Raw genomic sequence first — 16,244 nt, 5'->3', positions numbered from 1 at the left:
CCATCCAACTGCAATACCAGAAATAAACTGAAAGTCATTTTCCAAAAAACTTTAGCAAATAACAAGTCCAAGAGCATCCTCTCATGACATATATAATGATCATACATGGTAGAAAGTAAAGTGTAACGTACATTTAACTTTAAAGCAAATATCATATCCCATCCAAAATGTTACAAAGTAATGCAGACACTTAAAAATCAGTTAAGCAAGATATACATTGCTCAGCCTAAATAGTTTTTATAAATACATGACCTTTTATTGATAGTTTTCATTTTACTAAAAACCTTTCATTCTGACCTTATGTACACCAAGTGTAGGCAAAGTATACAATATCTCCCTGTAAAGTGCAGGCTCCAAAGGTCTTCCCAATTTAAATATCAGAACAGGGATCAGATTTGGGACCTAAAATAGAACAAATGCAGGAAATAAATCGGAATTTGCCAAATTTGCCAATATGACACCTTAGAAAAGACAATAGACTTGTCACAATATATTAGAAAAGCATATCTTATATGCATTTTTTTCCTGCCTGCATATATGAGAAACCTGTCACATAATACAATATAATTTATTACATTCTTACTATATGGTACAAAACTTCCAGAGAGCTGCTAACACAGCAACCTGCATCACCATGTTAAGATTCAAAATTCTCTGGGAGGTCACACATGCTCCTCCACTGATTCACTGATACATAAGCTTTTCATGCAACTGTTAACATGTTAATAGGGAAGAAATGTCTTCTAATAAAATGATCCAGAAAGTTTCATATGTAGCAGAATAACTGGAAGGCTCTCAGCTCAGAAGATAAGAGGATTTTGTCAATTCTTTAAATAAGATCCATCCCTGATAAATGCTGTGCTGGGCAAATAGGTTATATAAGACAGCAGTAGAGATGACAGATAAGTCATTATAATGATCAATAACCTTACCTAAGTCGCTTACTTCCCATCTCTTCCCTATTACCCCTTTCTCTTGCCAGAGGCAGGTTCTTAGGCAACTCAGTCTAGTCAATACACTACTTCCTTATTTTTCTCAGTTGTAGCGACACTGGACTACACATCAGCAGTGAGACCAAATGACATTAAAAAAAAAGATATTCATAATCCTTAGTTGTAATAACATTCAAACCTCTAAAGTCATTCTGCTTAAGCCCAGCTTTCATCAGCTGTGATGGGAAGCTCATTTCAAGTCCCGTGTCTACATTTATTACCTTGTTATGAAGTTTATTCTACAGTAAACACATATTAAATCAAAGTTCTACAATTGCTTTTATGCTACCATCTAGTAAACAGATCCTAAGTTTGATCTACAAAATTCTCAAGAAATGCTTATGCATGTGCTACCGTTAAGACAGTTAGAGACTTCTTTAAAAGTCTTATCCTTTACAGTCTGTTTTGTCCAGTATATTTCAAATGTAAGATTAGGAAAAACACCAAAATGTTCCAGTACAGCAAAGCTGCTCTCATCTCCACCTACCTCATATAATAGACAAAACAATGCTGGGATTAATTTCAATATTAAATTTATGCTACATCTTCATCAAGGGCATAACAGCTCCACAAAGCTGATATGACAATTCATTAGCTCCCAGTAGGTAGGATCCTGTGGATGTGACAGCCAGGTCAGAGAGTGAGAAAACCAGGTAAGTTTTCTCATGGCTGCCTTGTGAGACTCTAGAGAGCTGTAGAGAAATTATGATAGCTTGTTATTGTAAACACCCTGCAAGTGGTGTTTTTCCTACTCTCTGTTTTCCTGTTTTTCTCAAAGATTATTTATAAGAAAGGTGTTTTTGTTAATTAACCAATCAGGTGAAATATATTGATTGACCAATCTGGTCTATATGTATCAGAACAGTCTATAAAAAGAGAGAATTTTCATATCAAAGTGGCTGCTGTGCAAACCAGCCTTCTGGTGAGTCTGTGTCATTTCTTACTCAATAGCAAGAGGAACCAGCTTCAGAATGGGAGGCCTGCTGCCTGTCAACACTGGTACCAGAGGATGCAGAAGTTAAGTCACAACTGCCTTTAGGAATCTGAAGGGTTTTGACATAATATTTTTTGGTTTTAAAATTAATTTGAATCATAAAAATGTTAAGATTTCTCAATAATTTTCCCTTTTAAAATAAAATTAAACATGTAAACCAAAATTATATTATTTAATAAATATACCTGAGAAGCATTCTCTGCCATTTGGTGGCATAACTGCTTTTTCCTGAGCTACGGGACTACTGTTCTTTTTCAAAAAGCATCAGCTAAGAGAGAAGAGCAGGTTCCATTTCTGGGCTGAATTTTGGTAGATCAATCATCAACCTAGCTGTCCAGTAGGCAAGACAATGAAATGGGAAGATTTCTGAAAGCATACAGTACTTAGGCATTTCTTGCTTCAATGAACAAGACAAAACTACAGGCAATTCAGAGAAATGAAGAAACAAGTTCTTCAGATAAGTGCATAAAGGTAGCTAGGTTTCTCTTCATAAAACTATAAAATAAATTTCTCTCAAAAATGAAACACAAGCTAGGTTTTCTAAAGTTTCATGTACTCTAGCAGGATCCCAGTCAATAAATTAGCATCATGAAGAGTCTGTTCACAAGATAGGACTATGACATGATTCTTTCCCTACTGCTACTCACTAAAGTTTGCATAATGAATCTAACAAAAAAAACCATCAGGCACTACCTGAACAAGACAAATTTTGTTCAGTATGTTCTTAAACACGTTTTCTACATGAATAAAAACTTATTTTACATTTTTGGGTATTAATGCACTCCCAAACCTCAAAGAACTAAAAAATAATGTATCTTCAGATGAACTTCCCAGAAGATGTCATTTACCACTAAAATGGTTCGTTCTAGCAGCTGAAAGACCATAAAGAATGCATGTCCTCTGTGACTCACAATCCTCAAATAACAGTAATAGATCTTGTGCTATATCCACCAGTGACTTAGTCAGATAATTTAATTTCTTCTCTTTGCAGCACAGCAAGGGTTTCATAGAGTGTAATAACAATTTCTGCACAAGACAATTCATCCAATTAGATCAATTAAGTCCTTCATGTGCCTCTGCTGCCTGTGCAGAGATTTTACTTCTGAAAGCCTAACAGCCCATGTACTACCCTTCATTTCTCAGCCTTTACAAAATTTTTCTGGGCTTTAAACCATAGGGAAAGTCTAGAACCACTATCCCAGAATGCTTCAGCTAAAACCATTACCTTGCTTTATAAAAAGGCTTTTGCTCAGTGGGGAAAGAAGAGATACATGTTGAGAAACACTCTGTAGCCTCCCTTCATGGAGAGGATAAGGGGGAAAAAAAAAAGAAACAAAAATAAAACATAACCAGAACAATGTTTGCAAGAGCTATTATGGTATAATAATTAAACCTAGTGATGTTTTTTAAGTGCTCCACCAGTTTAGATAATAGACTCCTTATAAAAACAACATTCAGTGTGAAAACAGGAGCTACTGTTAGTGAACTCTGTGAAGAGTTGGAATAAACACGAAAGCAATCTCTTTCTGACTCCATTTTGTTTTGAAACACAATTCTTCAACTAGATTTTGCACAGGAATCACCTGTGGCTTTTCAATTCAATATCCACAGCTATGACCATTGTGCCCCTTTGTGAACAACAAAGTAATAGAATTTCTCTAGCAGCAGAATTCTGTGACTATCTAGATCACTAAAAAAACCAAACAACCAATAACAAAAAATCCATCATACAATTCTTTTTATGCTATGACCTTCACCACATCTCAGCATTATATACTCTGCTGGAATACAGGTAATTCACAGTGGCTCCAAAGGAGACACTTCTTAATTTTAGCCTTTATTCATTTAACTTCTGCAACATTAAGTTCTGAAGTAGTAGCCAGTAAACTTCTAGCTGATGTTTACTTTGATTTGGACATGATTCAAAGAATTCAGAATATACCTGTTACAAATATCTGGCTGTAAACTGAGTGTTATAGTGCCACTCACACCAAAGGAACAGAGTCAAGTTGATACAGATGTGACTGTCTAAAAATAAGATTGGGCTTAACAGCCACTTTTTGTTTTCTTCTTCCCATACCTGTCTTCTGACTTCCTTCTTCTTCAGAACAGCCTTCTAACTACTATGCTACATGCCACTTTCCACTGCATCCTTCAGAAAATACCCTAAGGAAGGAACTGAAGACTCAAAATGTCTAACAAGTTTGTTATGATGGGTTTTTCACTTTCTTAACTTACATTCCAACCACTTACTTCCACCATATTTTATACAGCACCATTTACTTCTGTGGTGAATAAAACACAGAACCAAACATAGCAATTTCTGAAGTATAACTCTGCCATCAGTATGTTAGTGTTAGTTGCCATCATACTGCTGACTGTATTAAAGTAATATCCTCCAGTTATATCCTCCATGCAGGAACTTCAATGCTTTCTCCTGCTGTACTGTTATTGCAAGAGAAAGATGAGACAAGTTCTACAGTAATTCTTCTGCCTTAGCGAGAGCAATGAACCTACAAGAAACAATGTGATAATCTTTCAGTGCAGTGCTGCACTGTAATAATCTCTATGGAGCCATTAAGTAGACTCAGAATTAAAATAACTTGTCAGAGACAAGACAGATGCCAGGTGATGCCAAGTTCAAAGAAGACAGACAATAAGTTCAAATTTCAAAGCATTAAAACATTTTGGAGTAAAATACATCTTTTAAAAGATAGAAATGCATTAAATTGCTAACTGGAGAATATGGTGTCCTTGGTTGCAGTTAATTGAGGATGAGGAACAGAAACATCACCCCAATGACACACATTATTTTTCCCATATCAAATTTTCAAATACTACTCAGGAAAACATCTGCTATATTACCAGTTATACTGACTGCTTTATATGATACTATGACAAAGATATCTGATTACATCACATATTTTGCAGAAAAGTATTTTAAAGCCACAGTAATTTTAAAATTTAAAAGCTCTCCATCTACATGCCTTATAAATTGACAAAATGTCAACCAGTAAGAAAGTATCAATAAATCAGGTTGAGTTCTGTATTTTTGCAATAGTTTCTAATTCACACGGACTTCTGCTGATTGGTGGGGAAACAAAAAATATTATGAAGTCTGAACTTCATCTTCTCATTGCCTTTGGACACAAGCCATGCTTCCCAGTGCCAGGGAGGACTTTTTCATGAAGGTCCTTAATTCTAAGGAAGGTTTCTTAATTCTAAAATAGTCTGACCACAATAGTTAGCTCAATAGGATATGTCAATTAATCTTACTTTTGTTCATTGTATTGGTGAACAAAACCTTCAGCTTAAAATAATAATAAACAAAGCAGAAAAACCCATTCACATAATGCTAAACATGAATAGCTTCAGGTTAAATCACTCTCCCTATATCTGTCTAAAGCTTCTGTAATTCTGCTGACTTGCTCTTTGATTTGTCTCTAAGCCTGTTCATTTAAAGTCAGTGGAGCTACTTTAGATTAATCTAACTATATTCACAACAGTCATTCCCTACAGTCAGGCTTCAGGCCATTCTGTTCAGGTACCAGATTACTTCAGTGGTACTTTTTCAACAAGTTATTGCTTTTCTTCTATCACTGTTAAACTGCATTTTGAACGACTATATCAAATAGTTAATAAACAAAGCATTATTCCTCCCTTTCCCGTAATATGCCACTGATTCATCATCCAACTCAAAGACCCAATGCAACAAAACAGGTTAGATATAGTCCACAAAACCCGAAACCCAATCCCAGAGCATCTGGAGTTATCTTTGTAATTTTTACACAGCTAGCTAGGCACAAGAAGAAAACTGCCTTGCAGCAGCTTGGATCAGAAGTCAAAGCAAGGTTTCCACAACAGGGCAGATGTATGTCTTACTTACCTTTTTCCTAGAGAATAATTAATTTACAAGGACTGGGACCTGGATCCCTGGTTACAAACTATTTAGTGGACATGTCAAGCTACTCACAGTTGAGGTGTACCACTTCTAATATCTTTGAAAGCTGACTTACAGAAACATTTTCAAGAAAAAAACTAAGTTAAAGAAGAGGTACCCAGGTGGTTCTACGTCACCTCAGCTTTGCTTTAACACAGAAGTGCAATTCATTTTGCTTACTCCTGACCTTTGAGCACAGTTAGGTGCTTTCTACTTAAGTGAGAAACTGAAGTTTTAATAACTACTTTGCAAAAAAAAAAAAAAAAAAAATAGGTCAACAAAGCATCTGTAAGTTTCCTTAAGCTTAGTGTCAATGTCTTTCCTCAAAAACCTGTCTCAGTTACATGAGGAAATGTATCTGGAAAACTCATTTCTGACTCCTGGCTTAGGAACACATTGTCATAATCAGATCACAGTTTTCATGACCTCTAAATTTTACATACTTTCCCTTTTCATTGACCCTTCCTCTCAAGAGGTCTAAATGGCTTGTATGAAGTAAAAAGTGTTATTTTCTGGAAAAAACATTCCACTTTTAACCTGCCTATTTCTTAAAGGATTTTGGTTTTTCTGGAGATAAGATTTTTTTTGCTACCAGATTTCCAACATGTACTTAAATAATACAGTCAAAATTGTAACCTTTTTAAACTCTTGTGCTGTAGAACATGTACTCTTTGAGAAGAAAGCCATTAAAAAACACCAAAGAAAATAAAGCTCATATTTTATGGCATAAATTAAAGCTGAATCAACACTTCTTTCTTGCCTATTTTACAAGTAAGTTATGGTTATTTCTGCACAATGCCTTCCTCCATTACATTGCTGTTTCCAGATAAACCCCTTCCTCTTTCCAGATTACTGAGGTAAATTTATGCATCCTGTATAATTCAAGCTTGAATTCAGTAGTGAAGTAGACAGACTATGCACATATTTCTAAAAAACATCAATAAAGGTGTCACAAGGGACTTGTCAGTCTTCCAGTAACCACAAAAGAACATAGAGAATAATTCATAAGGTCATCAGAAGTTAGAAATTATTTGGTAGCTCCTTTTCAGCTTCCTCATGTTGTATTTTCATGCTTCCTGGATAATACTAACAAATTTGCCAGTCTGCTTCCTAAGTCACTTGTTGGACCTAGCATCATGAAGCTGCGGCAGACTTGCCCCTCTCAGGCTTCAAAATCCAACACAACTCCTGAGAAAAATCCCAAACCACTAAAAATAAATCTTTACCTGAGAACAATCAGCCTTGGCTATTTCTGTTGTAGCCTGGAGTACATCACGAAGACTATCTCCATTTTCTTGAATCAGCAGATAAGCCAACAAAAGAAAAACATGGGCAGGTACTTGAGTGCTAACAGGTAGTAGTGACTTCACTGAAGATAACCACTTAGTAACTGCAGACTTCTCCTTCATGAGCTCCATGATCTTCCAGGTTGTATACAGTGAACTGTAAGAGCTGGTTATGGGGCAAAGGAGTTTGCAGAGCACCTGAGAACAAGTGAAACAAATCAAAGTCTCAAACAAATAAGATACCATGAAAGAACAATCATAACATCCAAAACATTTTTTATGGTCCCAATGCAATAAATATAAATAATATACTGTGATATATTTTTTCAAAATCTTTTATACGAATTCTTGCACTACAGATGTTTCAATGGGTTAATAACTCCCTGCTCAAAAGTTCCCATTTTGTCTGACATCCATCACTCCTGTTCTTGATTGTAACTGCTGTACTACTTGCCCACTAAAATGGGCACTGTAATTCTCAAGTATGTAAAAAACTTACATTTCTGACAATGACCGGACAATCCCAGAATTTCAACTATCATCTGTATTATTTTTAAATCTGTCTTAACTCTTAATAATACTTAATACCACAGGTTTAAGTTAACCTGACTTTTCATTTTTTGTTTAAGAAATGCTTTGCTTCTCAAAACAAAATGTTCTACAGTTGTGCCACCAAAAACAGGGAACTAAAACTCTCAATCCAATTTTTTAGGTTAGAAAGCTGACATTACTTTAATCACATTCCTGGAGGCATAGGGAATTCTCCTCAAAGCATTCATGCCCAGTAACCTAACAGACTGGGCTATATTTCTGAAACAAATACATATACATTCCATTTATGAATACATCTACATGTTAACTATTTCCATGGATCTATTTGGATACGGTTCCCGATCTTCTGGTGAATCTTTTCTCCTTGAGAGTACCTCAAATATGTCACCAAGTCATTATGAATTTCTCTCATCATTCTTTGGTCTGACACACAACCCTTGTTCTCGAAGCTAGCACATAGTAATCACTAACACAAATAAATAAGGAAGTATTAGTGGAACATGACTTATTAATCACACTCACAGGGAGTTAAGACAAGGCCACATTAACTTCTGGCATTTGTACTAAGCACTGTAGGGTAGGAAATTGGCAATAATCAGGAATATAGGGATAATATACTATCATGGTGAAGTTAAAAGGATTTTCCAGCATCTTCCCTCACTGCTCCATAGATTTCTTCTAACAGAAATATAACCTTTTCAGAAACAATTGCAGTCATTAAAGATTTAGTAGCAGGAGAGGTGTAAAATACAAATGAGGAATTATTTTAAGTCAGATTTTTATATAAGGGTAATATATTTTAAAGCTCCTGTAAAATAAAGTTCAAAGTTTTTAATTAAACAGGAAAGCTTAATACAAGACATGACATCTCCTTCCCACTAATTATTTGCTTCCTTAGAAAATATCTTTACATTATCAAGAAAGTAGTTAGCAGGCAGTAATCAGGTGAAGAACATTTATACAAAGATAAGGTGAAAAAAGTATTTGAGAAGAGATCTCCAAATGAACATTGAAAATGGAATTCAGAATACAAAAGGCATGGGCCCACTCAGCTTTAATAACCAGGGAAAAAAAAAAAGACTTTTGAGTGGTAAAAGCTGTTCTAATTAAAACTGCAGAATTTCATTTTAATCACACTGTTTGACTCAGTATAAATTTATTTTGGCAAATGGAAGGTAGGATGCCCTTGAATTTTAGTTTACTTTTTTAAAATTACATTAAAATTATCTTATTCCATTACTTACACATTACAACTAATGTATGTGAAAAATCAGCAATCTAAAGTGTTATCTCCTCTGGCTGGCAAGATTGCTTGGAGCCAAAAATCTCTTTTGAGTACAGCTATGATAATGTCATTTATTGAAAAACGTATTTAAACTTTATCCAAGGACATACAGAGGTCTAGTAAGAGTTCCAGGATCCATAAGATGTACTGTTTATTTGCCTGCCTGTAGAAGATAACAGGTCTTGATATCAAGAGCAGACTACGAATGGTTTTCTGCTGTTTGGAATTCTCTTTGGGAGGAGAGAAACAAAGTTTCTCTTTGTTTGTGGGATTTTTTTTGTGCCTGTGGTAGCAGTGTTCTCATTTTTTTTCGGTTTTTATATTTTTTAGGTGCCTGAGAAAAACTGCTAAAATTGGTAGAGTCTGAAATATTATATTGGTATTTCCCATTCCACATTACATTCCCAAAAGGTTTTGCTACGTAATTGTACTCCCTCCCTTCTCCCTTTATTGGGAGGCTATGATCACAATTTTATTTTATTGCTGCACTCTAGTCAAGCAAGCTAAGTACAGAATTTCAGTCTACTAACACAAATATATATAGAGGGTTGTGTGTCTATATACATACAGATACAGATATACACATATAGATACACATATAAAATCCCTCAATGGCAAAGCATACATGAAGGCATAGCCCCATCCTAACTTCCAAATCATGGCATGGAAGGTAGAAATGCTCCCCACTACCAACAATGCAAAAGAAAAAAAATACCATTGAAGGACATTTAACTTTTGAATGCTGTTAAAAGCAAAAAAGAAGCACACTCTCAATGGAAAGGTGGCCAAATACCCACTGGAGACTACAAGATCTTTACTAGGATTTGCAGGTGATCCTTGCTAGGATTTATCACCTTTATGTGGTACACATGAAGGTCAGGATTCAGCTGGAACTGGAACTGGCCAGTGATATCAAAAAGAAGAAATGGCTGATCAGATACATAAGCAGTTAAGCAGAATCCTGGGGAAGACATAGGCCCATTACTAGACAGGACAGGGAAAAACTACTGATAATGCTCCTTCTCAATAACTCCTTTTCTCCTGATACACATGTTTGTATTGAGGCTGGCAGCCTATCCCAGCTCGGGCCCCCCAGGGATCAGTACTGGGCTCCACATTGTAACATCTCCATCAATTATCTGGATAATAGGACCAAAAGCACCCTCACCACATTTGCTGTGTCACTAAACTGATGTCAGTTGAGAGGGATGCATCAGCAGGGAGAGCCACCTTGCAGAGATATGAGCAGGCTGGAAGACTGGGCCACAAGAACTGTGTAAAGTTCAACCAAGGGAAGTGCAGAGTCCTGCACCTGGGAGCACAAAACCAAAGAGCCTGGCCAGGCTAGGACCCAAGAGCTGTGGAACAGCCTTGCCAAGAGATGCCTGAGGGTTTCAGCGGACAACACACAGACACCAGGTCAGCAGTGCACTGCTGCAGCTACTGAGGCAAAGTGGATCCTGAGCTGCATCCATGGGGCACTGATAACAGAGAGAGATGTGGCCATCCCTCTTCACCAGCACTTGTCACACTGCACATGGAGTGGTGTGTCCAGTTCAGGCCCCCACAGTTTCAAAACAGATGTGGATGGACTTAAGATGGGTCAAAGGAGTGCCACAAGTCAGGGCTTTTCACCCTGAAGTGAAAAGAAATGAAGACTAACGAAGAAGTGAAGGCTCAAGGGGGATGTCATTATTTTCCAGTACTTAAAGGACAGTTATTAAGAGAAGAGAAGCTTTCCCTTCACAAAGAACCACATGGAGAATACAAATGGCAATGGATACAAGATACCTGGGAGAAGGTGAGGGATAACATTACAAGCAAGACATTTTTGATAGTGCAAACATCATTCACTGGAACAACCTCTCCAGAGACATGGTATAGTCCCCATCACTGGATATTATCAACGTGTGATTGGATAGGATACTGAATAATCTTATCTCGGGTCCCTTTCCTATGAAAGGCTAGACCAGATGATCTTGCAGCCTGGGCTGTTCTGTGATTCTACTAAAATATAACCATGTTTGCTCTTATATACACTTGCTTAAAGCTTCCTCACTGGGGACATAGTATTTGCTTTCTTTTTACTACTTCTTTTCTTGTCTATTTCCAATATGAAGCAAGTCTAAGGATAATTCAATCAAGATTTTATTCTCCTAGCATTGATCTGATCCTACAACACACACTGACTGTTATGGGACCATTAAAGAGAGTCTACATTTTTAAATCTTCTAGTTGAGAACCAAGGGCTATTGGCATAATTATTACAAATAATGATCAGGCAAAATGATTGCCTGATTTGCATTAAGAACCATTAATTATCAAAGATCTGCCAAGCTACTTGCTATGAACTCTGCAAGAATTAGGGAGACACAAAGGTAGAAACTGTTAGGGAATTCTCAGCAATGATAACTGTTTCACATTGTAACAAAATAAGTAATTAAACAAAAATTGATTAAACCCTTAACATAAAAACTTTCACATGTTTTCTGAAGCAAAGAGAATACCAGAATTAGGACAACCAAGTCCTGTTACAGGAAGGCAGTGTAACACAGTGTACTGTAATCTTGTTGTACAATAACACAGTAGTCTTATGACAACATTAAAATAGTTTCTAAAACACAACAGAAAACAAAATGTGTGTGAGTGACACAGACCATAGAGGACTGACATGTGACGAAAACATTTCACTGAAACAAACCTCCACTGGCATCTGTACAGGCTGGCACCCAGAAAGTCCCATTAGAAGGCAATTAACTGTAACCACTGTCATCCTACTGTTTATTCTTTCAGAGAAGACTATGAAATTTAAGGTTTTGTGAATTTTAAAAAAGTGGGGTTTTTTTTCTATTAGGAGCACAAATAGGCTTGCTTTTTCAGATTTGAAGAAATAGAAGATGAAGTAGGTGAATGATTCCAGGTCAAGGAGAATCGGCTGGACTCAGAAGTGGCACTATGTCTGGCTCCAACTTGTCACATCACACCCTCTCTACACAAAACAGGGGTGTAAAGCAGTAAGGGAGCTTAGCCCCACTGCCAGACACATCTTGATTAAAGAGATTTATTGTCACCTGTTCATGGAACAGTGCAGATAAATGAATAGATGGCAGGGAGGTGGGACATAAACAAATAACTAAAACACACAAAAGCCCAACAGAACCTATAAAAAGATTCAGGTAAATGAGACAAAATTTGCTGACACTTAGGTGCTCTGTAACTCTCTTCAGCCAAGGCAGAAAGAATGGTACATAACAGTCACATACAGCAGGGAGGAAAAAGAGAAGCAGAGAATAAACAAGTTTGAAAGAAACAGAGTAAATATATGTAACCTTGATTTTTGCTAAGTTTCTGTTACTTGCTTAGCAATACAGGTGAATTCTTCAATCTATATGGTCTCTTAAAAGTAAAAAAAAAATCTCATTTGCTAAATAAAACCAATATCCAGCAAAAGAAACAAACTTTCACTTCACCACTGCTCTAGTTTTATAGACTATACATATTTTCAAGCATTTCCATAAAATATATTGCACAAAGAAGTTCACACAAGCAGAGTCTTTCCCAAGCAGCTAGGCTTCATGCAGAAAAAATTTTAAATGCCTCCCCTACCTGCCCCCAAAAGAGGAAAGAAACTCTATTACTTTACCGATTCCTGTTTATCTTTCACACCTTTCTCCTTTAATATTCCCAAAAGATTTACAGCCAGCTGCTGCCTAGTAGTTCCAGAAACATCCCCTGATAAGCAGTCTCCAACTGTTGTAGAAGATAAGATCTGTAGCACAGGCATCACCAGAGTAAGGGCTGTGGTTGAGATGTCCTGGGCTTCTGAACATGAAAGAAGCTTGTAGGCTATTAAAGAGAAGATGAGGAAAAACAAAGGTCAAGGAGGAAAAAAAAAGGAATGAACATTGGTACCCTTAGGCATGACACAGGCATTTCTAGGAAACACTTCATTTGAGCAAAGAAAAGGTCTCCAGATTTACTGTATATGTACAGTACTGTATGTATTGTATAAAAAGAGTAAAATATTTTTTGTTGTTTTTCCTTTAGAGACATACAGATTTCTGTTTTTTAAAACAAAGTACTTGATGGCAGCAAAAAATACAAAAATTAAATGGTGCACGGACCTTTGTTTTTACTGGAATAACTACACTACTCAAAACTTCTAAGTCAAAAGCACGGCTAAACATTGCCATGATTGTCATGCCTGCTCTCAATACCTGTAATAAAAAAACACTCGGGATGCATGAGCATCAGCTAAGAATATCCTGTTGGCTCAAAAATGAAACCAATAAGCTCCAAGACAGCAGGGAGCTTAAAATACAGCAAAATTGATGGAATAAGTCAGTGTAGTAGGAAAAATAATTTTTACTGCCATTACTTTTAAAGTTTAGGAGAAATTCTGCTTATAAAGAAATCGCATTTCACCACCCAATCCAACTCCAGGGGAATGCTGTGTTTATTTCATAAATATGAAGAAGCATAGACATAGTTTTAAGAATGTGGATTCCTCTTTCACAAGAAGAGCTTTACCTAGACTCAAGACAGACTTTTGCTGACTTTCTGGAATTTGCAGCAGTAGAAGTGCTAGCCCAATTATATACTGGTCCACTGGAAATACCTACAAGGAAAAAAGAAAAAAGTTCCAAGTCTCCTCTGTTTCTCAGTGACAATAAACAGAATGAACAGGAAATGACCAAAACTTTGCAAGATTATCTGCATGAATCACAGTAAGTGTACATGCAGTGACAGAGCAATGAAGAATATAATTGTATGAAAATAGCATTTTAACTAATTAGAACATTTAGTTACTATGTCCAAACTGCTGTAACTCACTTTAAATAAATTTTTGTGCTAAAAGATTAATTTAGTATTAATTAATATTAAATTATTTTAATTTAAAACCAAGTTTTTACTTTCTGAACGCATTCAACCAGAGAAAAAAATTAGAAACTTTTGAAATAAACAATGGTCACCTGCAGGCAAATGTCATGTATTAGCGTCTCTACTGCCTTAAACATGATAATCTTTAAATTTAATAAAACTATTTTACATTTTTAACACATACTCTTACCTCTTTTAGGAGCTCAAAGTTGTCTTCTATTAGGGAGATCAAAGATGAGCATTCTCCTGTCACATTTAAACACACTTCACAGAAGCATAACAGTTGTAGACTAAGCTGGGATAACTGAATGTCCCAAAACAAAGGATAGCGTAGTAGGCTGAGGAACAGCTCTTGCAGGAAAAACAAGGCTTCTGTAACTTGCAGTAAGTCTTTAAGCTGCAGAGAAGTGGTTAAAATGAAACAAACCCAAAACATATGATGATTTAGTTGCCTTTCCCGATCTATGCAGAAGTTACAATTAGTTCTATTCTGCTATGTTTCTATTGCATATAGTACCAAATCTTTGAAGAAACATCTGTATAAACTAATGCCAGGAATCCCTTATTTAACTTCGCCGAAAAAAACAACTTATGAACTGCTATTTGATATTCCGAAGTAAAATGAGAAGCATATGAAAGAATTAAAATATTTCTTGGTAGCTGTTGAGAAAAATTCCCTTTTCACTCAAAGCAACAGCAATTAATTTAGCTCTTGGGGTTCCCATAACAACACAAAAAAGTGAGTAGGGATTTCATTAAGCAGGTAAATATTCTTATAACAGAAACATCTGGCTCTACAATACTTCCTTTATAAAATAACCAGGATTTTAACATTTGTCTCGAAAGAGAAAGGCAGTGGTGTTACTTGAATCTAGAACACCATGCAATCTATCACAAAAACTATAAGTTGAGTGTGATACTCAAACATATTTGAATGCCTGCTAAAAAGGTTTAAAGAAGCAGATTGTCTCCAGAAAGTCCCCATGTGTTAGATAATAGTGTTTTCTGTTCTTGAAAATTCTACTTCCAGATAAATGCACTGTTCCAATCCAAACTCTGGAGACAGCGTTAAGCATAGAACCCTGATTTTTATTACCTTTTTGTTCTATAAATAATCTGCTCTAATCAGAAATCTCATGTCACTGAATTGAGTAGCAGAAAAGTCTACAAGTGAAGAGCTGTACTTCTGACAGCTTGCTTGACACTGTCAGAAAAAATGACAGGGAAATATTCCAGCATTTATATTACACAGAGGATTAAATTAAGCTATGCTAAAATGCAAGGATAAGAACAACTTGAGGTTCAGAGAAAGAAGAGGAAGGAATTGACAGGTTATAAAATAGCCCATCAACTAGGCTTCTTGAAGGAAGTACCTTCCATTGTGGAAGCTGTATCTCAGGCAGACAAAAATGTTCAAGTATTAATACAAATTCAAAAAGATGTGACTGATTTCTTGTCAAAAAAAAAAAAAAAGTAATGCCAACATGTATGAAGGAAAGAAAGGTTCATAACTAATTTTGTAAGTTTTATTCAGCGCCGTTTTTATGGCTAAATGTTTTCAAGTCTGAAGCTTGGTCATACATTCATAACACAATGTTATACTGAAGCTCAGGTAAAATTGAGACAAAATCAGAAATGTCTCTGCGACTAGAAAAGGTCAGCATGTACCCATCATCATACGGAATAGACCTGAACCCAGATAAACATGTATAACAGAAGTTATATGTTTTACAAAAGATTGTGAAAAGTAGCTGAGCGTACAAAGAGCTAGCAGAAATATGCAACTAATATATCTGAAGCTTTGTCCTAATATCAAAAGAAGAAGGAAAAGATAGGGAGGGAGGGAGGGAGGGAAGGAGGGAGGGAGGAAGGGAGGAAGGAAAAAAGAAAAAAGAAAAAAGAAAAAAGAAAAAAGAAAAAAGAAAAAAGAAAAAAGAAAAAAGAAAAAAGAAAAAAGAAAAAAGAAAAAAGAAAAAAGAAAAAAGAAAAAAGAAAAAAGAAGAAGAAAAAAAGAAGAAAAAAGAAATAAGAAAAAAGAAAAAATGAAAAAAGAAAAAAAAAGAAAAAAAGAAGCTTAACTGGTATCAAAGGAAAGCATGAGGAAGAGCAGAGTTTTTAAGTTTGCCCAACATCATAGGCCTGTAACCAAAAGGGACTATGAGATTAAATCCCTAGCTTCTATCATGTATCACTGTGTAACTTAAAAAAAACCTTCAAAACTTTCACTATAATTCCAGAACAACTAGATTTTGTGTTCAGAACCACTAATCACTGTTACAAAGAGTGAAAAAGGAATATCTAGAAGTATTTAGAT

At 35.8% G+C, this 16,244-nt stretch overlaps 1 protein-coding gene across 5 annotated transcripts in view; it reads right to left on the bottom strand.

The window, feature by feature from the left end:
• Positions 1-16,244, bottom strand: part of FOCAD (focadhesin) — a 90,361-nt gene that overhangs the window by 51,480 nt on the left and 22,637 nt on the right. For all 5 annotated transcript variants that reach the window (XM_030257522.4, XM_072922703.1, XM_002191801.7 and 2 more), the window contains 5 exons: positions 14,121-14,327; positions 13,580-13,667; positions 12,693-12,895; positions 7,153-7,410; positions 298-402 (listed from right to left, as the gene is read on the bottom strand). In XM_030257522.4, the coding sequence (XP_030113382.3) occupies positions 298-402; positions 7,153-7,410; positions 12,693-12,895; positions 13,580-13,667; positions 14,121-14,327 (861 nt within the window). The remainder of the gene's footprint in view (positions 1-297; positions 403-7,152; positions 7,411-12,692; positions 12,896-13,579; positions 13,668-14,120; positions 14,328-16,244) is intronic.

Source organism: Taeniopygia guttata, chromosome Z (assembly GCF_048771995.1).
Source record: "Taeniopygia guttata chromosome Z, bTaeGut7.mat, whole genome shotgun sequence".
In the NCBI taxonomy this organism is placed as follows: domain Eukaryota; kingdom Metazoa; phylum Chordata; class Aves; order Passeriformes; family Estrildidae; genus Taeniopygia; species Taeniopygia guttata.
This window is presented reverse-complemented; position numbering and strand designations above follow the sequence as displayed.